Raw genomic sequence first — 16047 nt, forward strand, 5'->3', positions numbered from 1 at the left:
ATGAGGAGGAAAAAAGGACATAATAGTATTTCAATGGAAAATAAAGGGTTTCCACCCAAATCCTCAAGTTTAAAAAGTACACATTGAAGTTTTCTGTAAGAAAGATATTTTAAAAAATTTAAATCTTGGATTAAACTTTTCCTTTTAAATTAAAATTTGGAGTATATAAGAATTTAGCTCACGTTTATGAAATTTGAAGGGGTAAAGTGTGCTATTTTAAATTTATAAGCATATATAACATAGTCAGGTTTTTTGTATTGTTTTTTAAGTTTGCAAGCTTTAGGTTTTCTCTTGGCAAACTCAAGGTTCTCGCTTTTTCAAAATTCGGGATATGTGCCAGTAAGCAAAGATGAGTTAATTCTAAAAGCAGCCACTGCACATGAACAGTGCCTACTTTTCAAAAGGGATGACATGCATTCCTTAGTACATAAAGATACATAAATATGCATTCAAAGCAAAAGGCATTCTATGCTGTGAATACATAATACACAAACCTCTGCTACATGCATTTACTCATGAACCCACAATTTCCCAATATATATTCACAGATCACATCTTAACAATTCCAGGCAAGTCATTATAGTGAACGTCTAGCTGTCAGATGGAATTTATGAAAAGAAGACAGAAATTTACTGTGGCAGGTACATCAATAAACCACCAGACTCCAAGGAGATATATTTTATGGCGACTACCATAAAAAGGCAGTAAAGAACTTATTGAAAGGGGGAAGCTTAAAGGCCTTTCTGAAGGAAACTTCTCAGAGGGTATGTTAAGGCCATTGGAAACTACAAAAATCCAAATGAGAGGTCTACTACCAAAAGTTAAATAAAATGTTCAAGTCACCTTAACTGGCAGCTCTGGTTTTGGAACTGACCCCAGAATTCTACTTGGCAGGTGGGGGAACCTCTTGAAATGGCCTTCAGTAGCTAGTGGTAGGACAAGGTTGAACTGCTTGAAGTCTTGTGGGCAATGGTAAGGCCTTGCAAATATGTGGAGGCTGCAGTTCCTGCAGCTGCTTTGAGGAAGAGGAAGAGAGAGGTATTACTGGTTTAAAGCAGCTCAGGGCCAGCTCCTCACAACCCCACGCCCCACCCCCTGCCCCCCTACTGGGGTGAAATCCCAGGAACTACCTGGGAAGGCAAGGAAGCCCTTGGCATAAACCAAGGTCAGTGCTATTGGGAAGAGCTTACAATCCACAGCTTAATGACCTCTGCTGAAAAAAGAAATAATAATAATATTAAGCAAGAGAACGTCTCTACGAAGGAAAAGCTTATTTCTGGCATAATTTTGAAATATTTGCACTAAATGCCTCCACCTCAACCATTATGGAAAAGTTTGGGGACCAACACACAGCTAAGATACTTAAGTTCCAGTGACTTAGGACTTTATTACATTATAGGATGGGATCAAAGCTTTAATCCTAAACATCGCATTGGACGGTTTAAAGAAACAACCTGCTTTGAGCTCTGATCATCCATGCAAGGATTATATAATCTCAGTGCTGCAGCTCAATTCCTAATGGTTTATTAGTATTATACACCTAAGCCTCCCAGAGAAGATGGGACTCTTGGAGTTACAAGATAATATAACCCTTTCCCTTCCATATTATATTATCGTAGAACTTTCTTTTGAGGCAGGAGCCTAGAAAGTCTGAGTTATGCACCAGAGCCTTAGTTTTCTGATGGCAAAAACAAGCAAGATACTCAGGTAACCACCACTTTTAGAAAAAGAGGACCCTGTAACTCTAGAGATGATGAGTCCTGAATGCAGTTTTGAAGATCCAGCATAGAAAAATACAAAAACCACAACACGGAGTCAATGGTTTATAAAATTAGTCAGTTATCCATATTTCACAGACAATTTTTGTTCTTCCTCTATTCTTCTCACTTGGGCAGAAGATGGAGGCAGTGAGTGAGTAGCAATAAGGCAGCCCAGAGTTAGCTGAAGAATGACTTGCAATGAATGGAAGAAGCAGAATATCCAAACATAACCTCAAAACATTACAATAGTGCTAATAAGCCCCTGTGAGTCTTAATCAAACTAATCAAGGAATGAAGCTTGTATGAGAGGGATACTGTATATAGCAAATACCTCCCCATGTGTGCCTGTGTAATACATATGCATACTTGCATATATCTACATGGCACATACATTTGCTTAGAGAAAACACCCTGGCAATTAATTTGGAAGTCAAATGACATGGTTAAACATAGATCATAATTTCTAAACACAATGTTAGTAAAACAAAATTTATTTGTAAAACAGGACCTGTTATATAAAATGGCACACAATCAAGTTATACAAAAATACAAAATTTCTTTCTGATTACAGTTCTAGTTGCAAATGATAATTAGAAAGCATTCCTGGTGGCTTCCAAACAGCAGAGACTGCGAGCAAATGGAACAGGGAGCAGCAGGAGTCCATGATGCTGGGATGTCCAAGTGAGTAGAACCTAATTTCCAAATTCAAGCCTTCCATCAGGTCACTTTGGAGGGATACCTCCTAAAATAGCTAGCTCCTGGAATGTCTTCTGTTTGATACCCATCTTCCAGAATTTTGCCAACCCTAAATTTAGTCCCCAGTATTTCTGAGTCTCTAGGAAGCATGGTATTCTGAATCTTCTTACATCGTTTGCTTTTTGCACCAATCTGGGACAACTGTTAGTTACATAACTATATATATTCCATTTCAAATGATATAAAAGAGTACAGAGATACTGTTTGGCAAAGCTAGATGTTAACTTCTGGAGAATTATTGTTTCAAAATAGCTACTCTTTCATTGTTGGTTACCCAGATCGTGCTAAGACACGAGCTCTTAATTGTGTCTTCTTAAAAATTCAGACTCTTATTGCAAAGATTCTGAAAAATCAGAAATATTACACAAACTTTGAAATAAAACCAAGGCATTTAGCAATTTTTAGCCTAGCTAGAGAACACTGACACTTAAAAAAAAAAAAAAAAACAATTTACCTTTTGCAGCAATTTAAAGGTCCAACCCTTTGAAAGGAAGCACATTAGCAAACAGCTGCTTATTAAGCCCTAGTGACACTAATTGTATGCATTTCCATAATACCATTCTAATTCACTGTCTAATTCGGTAGGAGGCAATGCTTTCTTTCAAAAGATTCTCCTTCCATGGAATGATAAAATGCTGAGGCTTTTTTTTTTTTTGTACAGAGCCTGTATTTAGTGCAATAAGTTTAAAAAATTTGCTCTGAAATATTTACTTTACATTAACAAAAATAGCCTTTTTTTAAAAAAATGTAACAAAAAGGAGTTATCGCATAAACAGATCATGAATTATTCTTAGCAAATTACATATTTTTTTTCTTAAAGCATTCACCATTACAATAAGCAGAACAATGGAATTATTAGCCATTCATATCTGGTAAGCTTCAGGAATAAAAACAAAAACAAAACCCACCCCCAAACATAAAGAACATTCAACACTTGAGGATCAAAACATTAACCAATTTTTCAGCTAAACATTGTAGAATTCTGGATACTCAATGAATTCCAAGGAGAGGAGCACCTGCCAGAGTGTTTTCAGATTTTATAGCAAGCATTTGAATCAAATAGCCGTTTAGCCCTACGACATTGAAGTTCTTCTGCAGCAGAAGCCCAAGCACCTGCATTTTCAATGCATTATGTTCCATGTTTCTCTCCCTTCTTTATCCTCCCAGCATTACTTAATCTGCAAACCAACACACAGAAATTTAAAGGCTAAACTTGCTGGGTGCCCCAGCTTCCTTTCAAATCAGGCACACAAAATGTGTGGAGGATGCTACCAAAGTCAAAAATGAAAGAAAGACAAAACATAAGAAAAGAGTTTGCATAAGAAAGATTATCTACCCTTTTCTTTTACCTACTCTCGTTTACAGAAGCGTTAGGGTAAACTACAAATACCTGAGGAGTTGGTTACTTTTTAAATGTTGGCTGACAAATATATGACCTAGGATGAAAAATTCCCATACTGGGCTCTCTTGCATGTTTCTAAAAGTAAAATGACATGGCTTATTTGATTGGGAAGAAGTGATTGGAGTAATTCCTTATTTATCTGAACGCATAGGTCTAGACTTGTCCTACTAGGACTTATGCATCAGTAAAATAAGATCTTGATTTTATACACACACCAGGGAAATCAACCCTGAATAAACTTTAGACAGAGAATTTGGTACAATAATTTTATCTAATTTAAATAACTAAAGTTAAAATCTCCTCTACGTTATTAAAAATGTTAATCAGATATGAACCTTGACATTTCCATTTAGACAATTACAATTGGAAACATTAAATGACGGAAGTTGCCTTGTAAAAGCCACCCGTATGAAAGGAGTACATGTTTGACAAAAATAAGCATAAAAAAGGTATTAAATCCCTGTTCCTTTTCTCTGATTTTGGCTGATTATGTGTGTGTGTGTATATACATATACATACATGCACACATACATATACATATATACACACACCCACACACACAAATACATAGTTATGAGTAGATATTGTTTTGGAATGTCAATGGGTTCCATAACGGTCGGCTAGGTTCAAGCAGAACTTGCTCCCGAAGCCTAGAAAACAAAGTCATACAGAGTAGAATCTTAGATAATTACCATTAAAAGGAGACCTTGAATGATGTTACAAAGACACACATGGTCACAGACAGCAACAGGGCAAAATGCTGCGAGAGCCGTTCTCCCCTAAACCTGTATTCCAGGAGCTGAAACTCCTATGGATGCTGAAAGTCACACTTCTTTCTGGATCATCTTGGAGACACACAGATCATAGCTCCCTAGCCCAAGTTTCTATAATGCCCAAGTTTCTTCCTCCCTTTCCTCTAAATTCTTTGCCGTATGACGGTAAGCAAGTGGCCAGTAAAGCTCTTTCCTAAACCTCTTCATCATATTTGGTAAGATTTTCCAAAATAATTCCCAGTGAGTTGTAGAAAGGCCTCTCAAACCTTCAAAGTTTTCTTAATAGTGAGGTTCTCTCGCTAAAAAAAAAAAAAAGCCAAGCAGAAAACAGGAATTTGCTTATATTTAGTTCAAGGATCTGTCAAAGGGAAATTTAAAACTTCATTTTCCTGAACATTATTTTTTAGGCTAAAAATAAATCCTATGTTGAAATATCCCACTAAGGAGGAAGACAGACAGTGAGCACAAACAACAGTGCTTCTAGAGATATGGCAAAATAATAAGGCACTCTTTTACAGAACTTTTATCTAAGGGAATAACAATATGTGAATTAATAGCAAGCAGACACAAACAAGCCATCTTGAATTCTACCAATCCCCCAACTTTAGAGGGAATGTCTCAGATAATTCTTCAGGGACGCATATAAGGTAGAGGTGATATAGGGGCCAACTCTAATCACAGGAAAGAGAGATAAAAAGTTATGGGAGGTGCTGATGTGTCTAAAAAACAAAACTACACTGGGAACAATATTTTACACTTCTTTATGGGGTTTGCTTTCAACTGTTTAAAACATCATTCTCAGGGACCACATGTAGCAGTATCCACAGCACCAGGAAAGCAATGCACATCACAGTTTTATCTTGGGACAGAGGAGAGGGCTAAGCCCTTAATCTGCAAGCAGTGAACAAGGTGAAAAACATAAAATAAAGGCAAAACTGCATAAAGATTTAAATGCCTTGTTTGAGATAAGGGACATGAATTTAAAACTGAAAATAATAATAATAGGGAAAATCTCTTTAAATTTTTTTGCTTCTAATAGAATGCCATATAACCTGAGTAATTCCCCAATTATTACCTATAAATTAGTGGTTTAGGTAAGTATACTTGCATTCTAGTCTACCACAATGCATTATTATTCATGAAAGAGTAATACAGAAGCACATGCCAATTCATGGCCAAATTAGCTAGACCTAAATTTCCAAATATTTCTGTCTTTCTTTAAATGCTTATTACTAAAGAATAATCTAAGGGAAGTTTCAATGACTAGAAAGAAAGAAAAGAGGGAAAAGATCATCTAAGGAAGAAAGAAAGGAGAATCCTCACACTTTTGGAGACCACATGTATAATTATACGGCATATTATTTAAAATCAACTGTTTAAGGATCTAGGTAATGAAATGCTATCTTGAAATAAATCATATGTTCAAATATATAAACACATAAAAATTTAAGTAACAATACATTTGTAAAATGAGGCAGTAATTAGACTAATACATGCCAGTGCTTTCTGTCATTATGGAAGGTGAGATTGTCTATAAGAAAAGCAACTCAAGATTCTCTTGCACTGATTAAGTTGCCTTTTCAAATAAAAACGGAGTAGTATTTTATACATATCACCAACAATAGATAATTTATCCTTTTCACAAGTACACTGGGGGTGGAAGGAAGGAGAAGACCTGAGAGAATATGGGTGTTGATGGAAATTGTCTTGTTTGCTACTGAAAAAGAGCTTAAGAAACAAAGAAAGTATAATACAGGCAACAGAGGAGAAAATCAGCAAGGGAGAAAGACAGCAAAATAAACAGAACAATATTTTTTAAAGGGGGGTATGAATTTTAGCAAGTTGAAAGGAAGTGCTGTTATCACCTCCAAAATGATAGAAATCAAAGCATTTGTTCAAGTGCACAACCAAATGTTCAGTGAGGGCGAAAATGAGACAATGACAGTTAAAAAGGGAAAAGCAAAACAAAACAAAAAGAATAGCAGCAATTTCACCATAGGGACAAAAATATCACCTTCTACCCCACTCTGTGCACGAAGAAGGTGCTGTTCCTTTCAGCTTACTTTTACAGGAGATGGTCTCAGTTGTGACAAGAGTTCTGCCATCCAAGTAACAGGCAAGCACACAAACAGAAAGAGCAACATGTCCTGCGTGATGCAGACAACAAAAGCCTCTCCTGACGAAGTGCAGTCAGTGAAGACAGAGAGAGAGAGGAAGTGAAAGTGAAATTCTTGGAGGGCAGACCCCTCCTCATCTCCACCTACCATCGGTTTTAGCTCTCGGGCATCAGCAACGCCTCCCTTACCAGCTTCTTTCATTGCTTTCCTACTGTTTTCCACAAACTCCTGCAAAATATGGACCAAATTGCATAAATGCTTACATCCTTTCAGATTTCAGTAGGGAGATGAATTCTAAAGGGCATGTACAACTTTGACTCAATCTAGGTGAATGGATGGGCTAAAAACAGCAGTATATAATATTTAGTATCACACACAAGAGCTACTACATTAGTGGGGATAGATGGCAAACCACCGATGTGCAATCTCCTTTCCATCCATTCACTGTGACAATATCATTCTCACTAAGGCTTAAAAGAAATAACGTTAGTTCTATTCAGGAGAAAAAAATACCTAATGTTTTTTGAAGAGACTATTCTCACGCTTAGAATATTGTTTTATTTGTTTTATTTGTGTTTTTATTTTCTCTATATCAAGGTTAAATAAACAAGAACATTTTACTCCATAAGCCTCCCCTTTAAATGACCCTAAAAGGGCAAAGAAAGCATTGCTACTAAGCATAGAATATTGTGTGGTTTTTTGTTTTTTGTCTTTTAACAAATCTTTAAAAACCTGCAGGAAGACAGAGCGTATCAGCTTGAATCTATGGTAAGAAGTAGTTAGAATGGGAACAAACCTTGAAGGAAACGTTTCTATTCTGTCAACTTTTAGGAAGCACTTCACTGAACAGCCACATCATTCTTACAGAGAAAGCTAAATTTTGCTCTCGATTAGCGGATTAAAAAACAAAAACGAACTCTTCTTCTAAATGCCTTCATCACAAGAGAGATGCAATGCTCGTAAGTCAAATTGTTTTTTGAAAATAACCAATTAGTTATAATTAGACATTAAGAAAATGTCCAAAATTTAGTTGATGACCTCCTCAGTAAAAGAGGTAATAGCACCAAAGAGGTCAGATAAATCATTTGAAATTTTTGCTATTAAGATAAAAGAGAATCTAGCCATCTATGAATACATTTACTCTAGATCAAATTGGTCAAACATGCTCTTGGAAGATGACTTGTTGTTTCAATGTCTAATGTTCATGCTTCAGTATTAGCCATTCTTGAGACAGGACTATGTCACAGCTTAACAGCAAAGTACTATTATTAAAAAAGCCATCTTTAATTTGGTAGCATTTGACATTGATGATAATGTTAAATGGTTTAAACATGTTTTTAAATTTTAATTGAGGCTGCAATGGAGGGAAGCTGCAGAGACTACATAACTGTGAAGAACGTGAATATAATAGGGTAAATGCTTTTCTTGACGGATAGAAAACAATGCAATTTCCCCGTCAGGAGTCTGTCATCTGTATTCACTAATAAACTTTACCTTCCCTTGGGCTGGCATATTTAAGATGATGAGCTTTACCTGGGGGTGGTAACAATTGCATTTGGGAAGGTAATGGTTGGAGAAATACAGGGAGTCACTAGAACCGGGAAATAAGACATTTGTCTTTGTGTCCCGTTCTAGGAAAAGGCACTTAGAACATCAGTGGCCCAATGTTCCAACTCAAGGGCTAGAAGGCAGGTTTAAAAAATCAGTGCAGACGTGTCCAACTGTAGTGAAACGGGCAGCACTGCAGAACAGTCTGGCCTCAGGATTATCAACAGCCGGGGGGATTTGAAGGAGTCTCGTCCATGCCTAGACGGCCGCCTTCCCCAATTTCCCCAATACCAAACTCATCTGTGAGTGTTACGGTCTAATTCTGAATTACTCATAATGGGAATCAGATATCGAGAATGGCTACTCATAATAGGAATTAAATACAGAGAATGGGTTGCAAAATGTTTTTACTACTATTTTGATTCCTGAAGCAGTACAGGGCGGGTGAGGTACTCACCATCAGCACTTTATCCATGTAGAACTCTCTGCCAGGGCTCCCATCATTGTATTTTGTATCAACAGCAAAGCATAAGAATAAAACATCCACCACCATTTCATAAATGGACAGGAAACAATGGGCGACCAGGAAAGCAAAGAGGCAGACGATGATGAGTGGCAGCACCCACACCGTGTAATCTTGCTGGTAGTTGAGAAGCATAATCCCAGCCAGACCTGTGCTGCAGACGATCAGCACCTGAAGCAGAGAACAGAGACGGCATTTAACATCTGCTGCAGAAAACCACGCTTCCTCATCGTTTTCAAACTTAGAATTTAGAAATTTTAATATTTCAATATTAAATAATAATCCAATATCTTCATTAAATTAAAAATTTAATATTTTAGTATTTAGAAATGGTGGCTACATAAGATCATTCTATCTCAAATTAGGAGGAATAATCTGTATACACTCCTATATACACAGTTATGTTATATCATATTATATCATATATTGTATTGTATGTATAGGTATAGATATTATATGTCATATAAATTTAAAAATCATATCTTAAATGATCCTAGTGTACAAAAATATAATTAAATTTTCCTAATGTTATAATGTTCCCTAAAACTTTACTTATTTAGAATCTGTGGTATTTTTTTAAGGTAAGCATATGCATGTTTTAGAAAAAAATTATACATACTCTTAGCACCAAGCAAAAAAATTAAGAACGTTTCAGGGTATGTCTATGTATTTTTCTAAGCATTTTTACATACATGAAATTGAGCTTTATAAACGAATCATTAAAAGCTCTTCATTAATATCTATAGTATCATTATAAATGCTTCATAAATACTCGGCTACATAATTTCATTTTATGGTTGATTTATAGTTTACCTAGCCATTCACCTACTGTTGGAGATTTATATTGTTTTCAGATAGTGGTACAACAAACATCTCTATTCTAACAACTTTTTCTGTGTTTCATATTTTAATTCACAGAGAATATGAGGTAAATTTAATAAGACTTGCTATGAAGTTTAGATTTGTGAAAAAGAGGTTGCCAGGAACATGCATGCTACAGTAACAAAAAGAAAGACTCACCTGCCTATTTCCAAGAAGGACGTATTCTGACACGCTACCATCTCACACTCAGCGCTTAAAATTTTTTGTGGTTCTTTTAATACATTTTACTTCCGCCTTTCAATAACCCTATAAATATGCTGTGTGGCAAACACTGTCCTCCTCATTTACAGATTGGGAAGCATGCTCAGAATACTAGCAGTGTCCATGATCACAGAGCAAATAGCAGATACCGCCCAAATGAAATGGTCTTAGGATGCAATTCTTCCCAAGTAAAAACAGCCTGTACCTGGGGACTGACAAGAGCAGTGATGGGTTATGTTGGCTCCCAGGTACACTCCTGCCCAGCCCTTGAGTTGCTCTAGCATCATGCTTTAGCTAAAATAGGAAAAGAGTCGTCTAGACCCACGGCAGCCCTGTGCCGCATGGTGCTGCGGCCAGGCGGATGAGAACTCTTCTTTCACTCCCCCACGGTTTACAGGTACCAAAGTATCTCCCACTGACCATCATCTTAACCAGGAGCGACAATGCATCGCATGATACACTGATTAAGCTATAAATCGATGTCTTTCTAGAGGTTTTTAGGGGACAAGTCTGAGTCTGCTGAAGCTTTAGGCAACCCCCTTTTTTGGCAGCAATACATTTATGAGTCTTCTCTTCTGGGGAATTGTTTTCTGGTGTGATTTCCACAGGTAACTAATCACATCCATGTCCTTTCACTTTCGTGGTTTTAATTTTAGAATGAGTTATTTCTTACACTCGTCTTCAAATTCTGTAGATCCAAGGTTCTTTATGCTCTCACTGTATGACTAAAATTCAAACTACATTTGGAAAATCAAAGTCAATGATGAGAAAAAGTTGTGGCTCAAACAAACTAGATTTTGAGCCAAATTAGATGTTGAGCCTTAAAGCTGTTGAGATGGAAGGTCGGGAATTAGGTCACATAGGAAACAACTTTGAGAATGAGTGAAGCTTAGCCAAAACAGTTGAAGAAGTGTAATAAGAACTTCCAACTACAATAAAAGGCTATCCTGCATTTATTCAAGCAGAGGATACAGCACTTGAGAGAGTGTGCAAACAATGCAGATTCCTGGGCCCTGCCTCAGAGCATCTGATTGGTTGGCTATGGGGTGAGGCCCAGAAATCTGCATTTTAAAAGTACCCCAGGTGATTCTGAACGAGTCCATGGCCTACATCTCAAGAAATACTGGTCGATCTCTGTAGTCCCCATGATGGGCTACACATGCCCTAGGGAGGGCTGAAAATGATCACCTGAGATTTCTATTTATATTTATCTCACACATTTATAGTTTCTTTTTTAGTAAGCATTAAAATGGATAACATTAGTAAAGGTTGTTCATATATCATCAATAAGTAAATAAAAGTATATTGGGGATGTGTGCTTGACTTTTTTTTTTCCAGTAGGATGCATGACTTGAAAAGTTCAGACACCATTGGTCTAGATGATAAATTAGTTAGGATACAGTAGAAGGGATACACACACAGGGTAGGATGGAAAGAACAGAAAGGAAAAGATGTTACAGTCAAAGATGTAGATTTGCATCACAGAGTAAGTACTTAGTCTTGTTACTCTAAGTTCTTTATAACCTTTCTGAGCCTTTCTCATCTTTACAAAGAGACATAATAACACATACCTCCCATAATTGTTAAAATAAGCGTTCTGAAGACATTTAACACAGCACGTCTGGCAATGTTAGTTTATTTCCTTTTTAAATTTTTTGTTGGCCATCACAAATCCTGCAATTACGATGGCCTTTCCCCCATGGAACCCATTTTAAAAGATTTAGTTTATCAATAAAATAGCACTTATAAATAATAAATCATGTTTTCCTTTTTTATTAATCAATGCCAAATATACTTTTAACCAGAACATATAATCAGTGTGAGAAAAGTGTATCAAAGAGAGATAAAGTAATTTCACAGAGAAACAAAGAAACTTGAGATGTTATTTTTGTATAGCTTCTTTGGGAAAATATGCAATTTCTATTAGATTAAAAAAATTTTAAATAGCTTATAAATCTCCATTCTTACCTTTGAGGATCATCTGGACCAATGATTGCAGTTAAGCAGCCGCTAATCCAGAGGAGGTAAGCCCCTTCCAAATCTAATTCACCATTCCACAAGAGGCCCTGGGGCCCCATAGAAATGGAAACTATGATATTGTCCTTTTTTTTCCCTTGTTAAAGTCAGAGTTTTTAAATTAAATTTTTAATGCTGAGATAATTGTATATTTGCACACACTTGTAAAAAGTAATACAGAGAGATGCCACGACCCTTTACCCAATTTGTCCCAATGGTAAGATCTTGCAAAGCTAGAGTGCGATAACACAACCAGGATATTGACACTGTACTGTCAGGATACACAACATTTGCATCACCACAAAGACCCCTCACATCGCCCCTTTGAAACCTTTCCTGCCTTCCCTCTACCCCATCCCCAACCCTGAGGGACCACAAATATTTCAAGAATATTATATAAATGGAATCATACATATGTATGTAATCCTTTGAGATTAGCTTTTGCCACTCAGTATAATTCCTTCAAGTTTCATCCAAGTTGTTGCATGTACCAATAGTCTTTTATAATGTTTATTATGATCCATCTAGTTGAACTAGTTGGTCAAAAACTGGTTCTATACACTAGAAGTCCTTTAATTTGCAATAAAAGGAACTCATTTCAAAGGGTTTATATGTATTCTATTCTCAGAACTATGTTTTTAAAAAAGGAAAACTCAAGAATGTTCATCTTGATAGGCTGGAAACATACCAATATATTTCCCTGTTTTGTTCTACTTTTTGGATTTCTCAATTAATAAAAAAAGTTTGTTTTTCATGCTTTTAAAAGTCATTTTAATAATATTACAAATACTGCATTATTCAAAAATATGTCCTTCTGGAAGGCAATTTAGCAATGCATACCAAGAACCCTATTACACAGCCTTTGAATCATTAATTCTACTTCCAGGATTCTGGCCTCAGGAAGTAAGTCCTGATGTGGGCAAGGATGGTATACAGAGATTCCACTGCCGCAGACTACATATTAATAAAACACTAAGAACAGCTTAACAGTAAAAGATAAGAGATTGGTTAAATAAACAATGATACAAAAATTGTATAATGATGTTTTGAGACTTTTTAATTAAATAGGAAAATACTCGTAACGTAATACCAAGTGAAATAAAAACAGGGTTACAAAGCTGCCTTGTCTACTAGATTTTAAATTCTATTTATTGACTAGTATATAACCAGCACTCCAAATAGCCCTGGCACATTACCAAGTGGGCACTCATTAAAAATTTTTTGAATGAATAAAAGCAAATGATAAGCCTAAACAAAAATTTTGACATGTAAGTCATGTGGCTGCTGAAAATCTCGAAGCCATTTTTAAAACAGTACATTTTACCATCTATATGTTTTTCCATTATAAAAGGAATGCATACTCAACACAGAGAATCCTATTTATGGGGAAAGCAGGGGGAAGGGTTGGAATCACCCACATTTTCAATATCCAATAACAACTTGATGTGTTAATATCCAGTTTTTTTCCCATGTATGATTTTAAACATTATTGTGATAATTTAGTAATTTTACACAGCCTTTTCATTTATTATATTATAAGCATTTCTTCAAATTATAAACTCAATTTAAAACATGGTTTAATAGTTAAACAACAGTCTGTTTACTATTATCACCAACCATTTCCCTGTTGTGAGACACTAGGTTGTTAACAGTTGCAACTGGTCATTTTGTAAATAATGCTGTTTTCTCTGTATGTAGGATTTTTCCACAGAGAAGTTTATTATCAAAAATACTAAATTAAAAAATTGCTTTTAAAAGAAGGTCAAAGGGCAAATTTAAAGGTCAGCTGAGGCCACTAAAAACTTAGAAAAGTTTAGAAGTCAAACAGACCTGAAACTGAACTCCAGCTCTGCTACATGCTAGCTCTATAATTTGGGCAACTTACTTAACTCTCTAAGCTTTGGATTCTATATTCTTCCTGAATCAGTCATGGAGCATATTAACAATAATAGTTAATAATAGCACTGGGGAACTCTTCTCAGCCCCTTGCATAGATTAACTCATCCAATCTTTACTATAAAAAATTTCCTCTTAGGCAAACACATGACAAAAATGAAGTGCAACAATCACAATGTAAATTTAACTACACAATTTCAAAATATATGTAACTGTATAGCATTATTCTTAATTCTTTTCAGATGACAACTGCCTAAGAACATTTCCACTTCAAACAATACAGCACTACCGTGCCTCTTTACACCAAATCTTTTTCTTTTCAGAAACATTTTAAATGCACACTGAATGGAACGACCGAAGTGTTTGGTAATAGAACGTCTAAGTACAGCACTTGATGAAATGCCACCCATCATGATAATGAGTAGGTATGAAGATTATCAAAACAATATGGGAAACGTATAAGGTACAATGTGAGGTAAAAAGGGCAGGACCAACAGGTATGTATGTTATCACTGTTATACTTTGGAAATATAAGTCTATGAAAAAACACTGGAAGGAAATACATAAAAATGGTAAGTTATTAGGTTATAGTGGTGGGATTGTAAGTCTTTCTTTCCTCACTTTTTCACATTTCGGGTTATTTTATGATCTGAAATATAGATACAGTGAAATTCAATCATAATTCTATTTATTATTTTGCAAAGTTTGATACTATAGAATAAATCACCTTTCTGAGATACTGTGAAGGAAGGAATTAGTTCCAGTCCCTAACAGTTCTATCCTAATGGGTTTCTGCAGAACAACCATGAGCTCACATTCACTCCGAGTTTATAGTATGTCAGGCAGTGTCCTAAGTATACCCTACATGAGTTAACTGGTCTAATCCTCAGGACCCCTGGGCTATGACACTTTTATTGTCCCGATGTTACAGCTGAGCAAACTGAGGGATAGATACTTATGTATTCTGTCCCAGGTCACACATCCTGTAAGTGACAGAGCCAGGATTCAAGCCCAGCTGTCGAGCACTAGAAGCAGAACCCTCCACCACTAACAATGTTTCTTTCTTTCTTTCTTTTTTTTTTCTTCATGTGTAGGGCATTTGCTCATAGGGAGGTCACACAAATTTTGTGCCCCTTGTCACAATGAACCTGAATTCCTTTTGGGTGTGTTGTAAACAGAAGAGCCATTCTTCAGGCCCCCTGCTCTGAGCACACCCCCACAGACTGTTTCTTTATTCTTTGCAGTTCAAAATGTGTAAGGAGAAACCTGAAAAATGTGGCTGTATCACCTTGGGCAAATTACTTAACCTCTCTGTGCCTCGGTTTCCCATCTGTAAAATGAGGTTAAGAATAGAACTTACCTTACAAGTTTGTTATGAAGATTAAATGAGCACAATACATATAAAGTACTTAGAACGGTGCCTGAAACATAATCAGGGCTTTATCAAGTTACTTTTAGTTTTCTGGTAGGTCTGTTTTGTTTTGTTTTTTTATTAAAGAAGAAATATACACACAGGCAAAAAAAATTGCCATATGTCTCAACAATGGCCTTACCTTGCCTAGGAATAACATAAAATCCCCCACTGTGTTAATGGCAGCCACTCGCAAAGCATTCTCCACCAAAATGACAAAGGCGTCCTTCGCCGAGGTGCAGAAGTTGGTGCTGTTGATAGCTGTGGCTGTGTATGCATTCTGCACAGAAGCAAAAAGAGAATTTTCATCAACAAACAGAATCTTACTTTGTCATGATATCAACCAAGCATAGTTGGAGCACAGCTTTTAAAAATATTTCACACTTCAACCTATGGCTTTGATGAGGCACACACTGAGAGTGAGCACAAGGAAACATAAGACATTAAAAATAAATACCTGATATGGTAATAAGGCCTTTCCAGTTGGCTTGGTTTGGGTCCTTTAAAAACACTGATACTTACTGAAACACATAAATCTTTCTAACATCCTTTAACTTCTTCCCTGTCTTAGTAATCAAACCTTTTTGAGGTGCCTCAGGTTCATCCCTCTGAACGTCAGTGATGCATTAAAATCAGCTCAGTGATGCTTTAAAAGCTGCAGACATGTAAGCACTGGGTGCTTTTACAGTAAATGGCATCAGATTGCTGTGCGATTTTATCTGGAACCTCTGCAGTCTCTCCTGCCTGGCGGCTCTCTTTTTG

The 16047-nt window shown here is 36.2% G+C and overlaps 1 protein-coding gene and 1 non-coding gene across 5 annotated transcripts in view; both read right to left on the reverse strand.

The window, feature by feature from the left end:
- The window catches only part of SLC44A1 (solute carrier family 44 member 1), a 191811-nt gene that overhangs the window by 45542 nt on the left and 130222 nt on the right, over positions 1-16047 (reverse strand). For 2 of the 4 annotated variants that reach the window (XM_037798696.1, XM_037798697.1), the window contains exons 13-15: positions 15428-15565; positions 8814-9050; positions 6956-7036 (exon numbers count right to left, since the gene is read on the reverse strand). In XM_037798696.1, coding sequence (XP_037654624.1) covers positions 6956-7036; positions 8814-9050; positions 15428-15565 — 456 coding nt within the window. Of the gene's footprint in view, positions 1-2235; positions 4569-6056; positions 7037-8813; positions 9051-15427; positions 15566-16047 lie in introns of those variants that run through there. The other 2 variants (XM_037798695.1, XM_037798694.1) reach the window with 2 other exon arrangements.
- On the reverse strand, positions 14961-15091 carry LOC119505802. Its single transcript, XR_005210842.1, has one exon. It is a non-coding gene; the product is annotated as a small nucleolar RNA SNORA11 (small nucleolar RNA).

This window comes from Choloepus didactylus, chromosome 10, assembly GCF_015220235.1.
Source record: "Choloepus didactylus isolate mChoDid1 chromosome 10, mChoDid1.pri, whole genome shotgun sequence".
Taxonomy (NCBI): domain Eukaryota; kingdom Metazoa; phylum Chordata; class Mammalia; order Pilosa; family Megalonychidae; genus Choloepus; species Choloepus didactylus.